Source organism: Parasteatoda tepidariorum, chromosome 8 (assembly GCF_982258835.1).
Source record: "Parasteatoda tepidariorum strain Cologne lab strain chromosome 8, Ptep-v5.0, whole genome shotgun sequence".
NCBI classification, from domain to species: Eukaryota; Metazoa; Arthropoda; class Arachnida; order Araneae; family Theridiidae; genus Parasteatoda; species Parasteatoda tepidariorum.
Genome location: NC_141762.1, coordinates 86,459,561 through 86,463,894, shown reverse-complemented (window position 1 = coordinate 86,463,894; position 4,334 = coordinate 86,459,561). Strand labels below are relative to the sequence as shown.

The following is a 4,334-nucleotide window of genomic DNA, read 5'->3' as shown; positions in this document are numbered from 1 at the left end:
TGCTTCCAGCTACCTATTTCAATACTGTTGAAAGCTGCTTAAAAACCCAATTGTTAAGAACAATTGTAATCCAAAATCAACTCCTGAACCAAAACTGAAATTTAAAAATAAAACTAATCTTTTCGACATGTGTTTTTGGCAACATTTGGAGTCGAAGGTCATGTAGGCAAACAAATATGGCGATGAGTTAATGAGTGTCCATAATAAATTTTCACAACGATTGTCAATTCGATAGTAAACAAGAAGCAGCTTGACATCACACATCTTCGAGCCATATTTTGTATGTATAAATTAAATATTTAAAATATACTCTACAGCTTTACTCACTTTTTTGCACGTTCAATAGTTAAATCGATTTACTGTTTCGCACCTTCTAAAACATAAATAAACGTAAATCTAACATATGTTTTTATTTGATCTCTGTTTTTATTCGCAAAATGAATTGTGCTATATTAATGTGTGTTTATAAGATTGCATTCAGTACTGTCAATTGTTTTGAAAGTTTAAGTACTATTCTTTATGTTGCAAGTTATTCTGGTGTATTTTGGTATAAAGATAATTTTTTTACGATTCTAATTTTTAATTCAACATTCTCGGTTTACCTGTTAGTAATGTTTTTTTGGATAGAGTTATACAAACTAATCTTAAATTATGACGATCGTTAAATTCATTTTTTGACAGGATAAGACGTGATTTTAATAGGAGGATCGGACGTGAGTGGACAATAATAGTTTTCATAAACATGATTAATGCTAGCAGCATCACAGACAATAGACGGCATGTGCGAAGATTTTCAAGTAATATCATCGTTTCAATATTTAAGCCTAAAGAAACTGCCAGTGGCATAAAAATTTTTTTTTGGAGGGAGATATTTTCGTATTTTGGTCTGTCATGCCAGTAACCAATAGATATTTCCAAATTGAAGTGTTTTAAATTGAAATTTTTAAAAAAAAAACAAAAAAACATGCCGAGGTTTGCCAAGAAGTGACTACGAACTATATCCTTTGAGTTGGTCCTTAATGTGATCTTTTTTTAATTTCTGGTGGACCACTGCTCAGAAGTTGCCAGTACCTGGCGCCTTGTGGCAGAATCATGGTGACATTGTTGTAGAACGTTACAGAGTTCTTGCAAAAAAAATTTTCCTTTAGGAAATAAAAAAAGATGGATTTCTTTTCTGCAGAGATTTATTTCTTCTCTAAAATTATATGTAAAATAGGCCTTTTTCACTTATTCAATTAGAAAGAAATTCTCATGATGTTTCCATTATTGTTCAGGAATAATGAAGAATATAGAATGTTGAAGTAAAAAAACTTTGGTTTTCTTTTCTACCATGATTTTCAAATGATTTTTTTCTTCAGAATTATTATATTTCTATGTATGTTATGTAACAAAATTATTATTTCCTTTTTCATAAGATTCCTATCACCCACATCGGAGCGAAACGAAATGCTTATGATTTTTCGATTCTTATTTCAGAGTAAAAAATTTCGATAATGACTGACTTCAGCTAGAATTTAAATTAAAAAATATAAGGGGGGGGGGAATCGCAAAAGTTAAAAAGATAGTTCCATTCTAGAAATAAAGTTTTTTCATTCATATTTTTTTTCTCAAGTACACCATATTTGACTTTTATTAAAATTTGACTAAGAGTGGGGATTACGTCTCAAATGTAGATTTGTAGAAAAATAATGTCTTGCTTTTTTTTTTTTTTTTTGAATTTGTTTGAAATAAAATAGATCCAATATTTTTTTAAAAATTATGCACTGGAAAGTTTTAAATCACGCATTTGAGTTATCTTTTATCTAAATAAATGTTTTTTTTCATGAACACATAGTTCTGTTACTTTAAATTAGTAACATGTAAATTTGTTATTATTAAAAGTATTTTGCAGAAGATATTAGTGCTAGAGGGATTTGCTGCAGAAAGTCCAAAAAATTTCTGCCACAGGGGCCTAGGTATTATAACTTCTGACTAACTCCCTGAAGAAATTATAACATATATTTTTCTCTAATTATTTGCAAGTACAATATACCCTTTGGCGCCTCAATGATGGCAGTTGGCGCATAAGGTGTGGTTGGGAAATATTCCACTTCAGACATATGCATGTAATATTCAATTTCCACTTGGATATATATATTATTTTTTCGATATGCAAAATATAATTATTAGAAATGCATCATTGTAAATTGAGTTTTGTATTACATAATAATTTGTATCTTTAAATTGCCGTATGTGCTGTTCAAAACCGTATTTCTGTATAGGTTTCTGCAGTAAAAAAGTCTAACAATTTTGGTGAAACCAGATTGTGGTATCGAAAAACTATTTTAAAAAAAACATTGCATAATGAAATTATTTCTAAGAGTATAGCTCATTATCTTCTTTAAGCAAACCACTGCATATTTTTTTTAAAAAAAAAGTTTGAAAGTAAAAAATAAAAAAAAACTCTATGGCCCCTTGACGATGGTAGTTTGGACAAACATGTACTGATCCAGAAATACCCTTAGAACTGAACCTTTTTCAAATTGATTAAAACTTATTACAGGAAAGAATTTTAAGTTTCTTTACCTCGAATATAGCTAAGAGATAGTTATGATCACCTTACTTATTTTTTAATTTATTATTATTTTTACGCTTTATGAATGTTAATTAAATTAATGACAACCACAATTTTAAGCTCTTTTTGCCTTGCTTTTTGTGCACTAACTAAGCAATTCTTTTATTACGTCATGAAAAAAAAAAGAAATTTATTATCTGTATATATTGTTGCAGTCTTCTCAAAATTATACAGAAATATGCCCTCATGTTGAAAATAATCATTAATTGTGCTCCTTACTTAAATATACATTTATTGTGTGTATCAAAAATGTTTTTTTTTTTTTTTCAATGATAAATAGAAAAAAATGTGTTTTTTTTATTTTTTTTAATTCTAAATATAAAAGTACCTATAAGCAATTGATAAATTAACAGAGAAATTTTAAATTATAATTTAATGGGAGTAATGTTGCTGTAATACAAAATGCCGAGTTAAAGGGGAAGAAATCTAAATTATGTTTTCCAATTGTAATTTTAATCATGTGAAGGGACTAAATATTATGAAAAAAATTGTGGCATGATGCTAGAATTTTCTGTATACCCCCCTATAGAAAACACTGCATTTCCTGTTTGTTACATTTCTATTATGTCTTATCTTGCTTATATTCTTGATTCTAGGTTTGCAGCTTTTTTCTATCATGTAACTTCTTTTAAACTTATTAAACCATTCTCATAAATATGGTACAAAACTATATACATATACGATAGAAAAATATGACCTATAAAGTTAAAGCTGTTACACAGATTATTAAATTTAAGTGCAAAAGTTGTTTCTGGAGCTGTTAAAGTTTCTTTTCCGCCTTTATTCGAACCTGTTAAACTAGACACAGCGGTCATCAAATTTCTGAGAAATCATTTTTAGAGTTTTGAGTCTTGTGTCAGTAAATTGTGAGAATGATGAATTGAATATTAAGGAATTGTGATTCTTCGTGAAGTTTTTAATTTGTGTTGTTATGACTAATTTTCTAACAAAACTTTTTTGAAATTTCAAGATTTTTACAAAAATTAAGAATTTTGAGGTTAAACTTAGATAGTATCAAAAATCAACAGTTATACAAAAATTTTGGAACTGAATTGGAGCTTCGTCTGCCGATTCCTATTTCAAAGAAAACCCACTGATATTTGTTTTTACTGTTAATTGAATTATGTCTTTTTTTCTCTCTATTCAATTATTGATATCTGTTTTTATTTATGTTACAGATGAAACATTTGTTTGATTTTTTATAATAACTGTATAAACATGCAATAACCTGGCCTTATGATGAAAAGAGGTAACTATTATTTTGATATTTAAAGTAGCTTTTAAATTATTTTTTTCCTTACTGAGACATTAATAACTTTTTAATAAATAAATTCTCAGAATTTCATATTCTGTTAGAGTTATTTCCACTAAAAAAGTTGTTGCTGCAATGTGCGTTAAGTCTTGATTAGTATAGTAATATTTTGTGAATGAAAGAATATTAGTGGTGTAATTAAGTTCATAAAATTAATGATAAACTGTTTTTTTATATATAAAATGTAATTTTTTTATATAAAATTTAATTTTTTTATGTAGCATAAACTGTTTACATAGCATTAAATTTGCATTTACGTTGTAATTTATAAAGTTTCATTTTCATTTAAAAGTTTTAATTAAGTCTCAGAAATAGAGGTGTAATGAATATTCAACCCTCTATTCATTTGCCTAAATAATTAGCCAGATATTTATCCAAATATTCAGCAAAGTATGTTTGGACGAGGTT

General features: G+C 27.4%; 1 protein-coding gene across 4 annotated transcripts in view; it reads left to right on the top strand.

Moving 5' to 3' along the window:
- The first annotated feature begins 144 nt into the window (after positions 1–144).
- LOC107456958 (uncharacterized) overlaps positions 145–4,334 on the top strand; it is a 28,348-nt gene continuing 24,158 nt past the window's right edge. For 2 of the 4 annotated variants that reach the window (XM_016074957.4, XM_071181129.2), the window contains exons 1-2: positions 145–280; positions 3,793–3,863. In XM_016074957.4, coding sequence (XP_015930443.3) covers positions 3,851–3,863 — 13 coding nt within the window. In that variant the 5' untranslated portion in view covers positions 145–280; positions 3,793–3,850. The remainder of the gene's footprint in view (positions 281–3,792; positions 3,864–4,334) is intronic. The other 2 variants (XM_043044817.3, XM_071181130.2) reach the window with 1 other exon arrangement.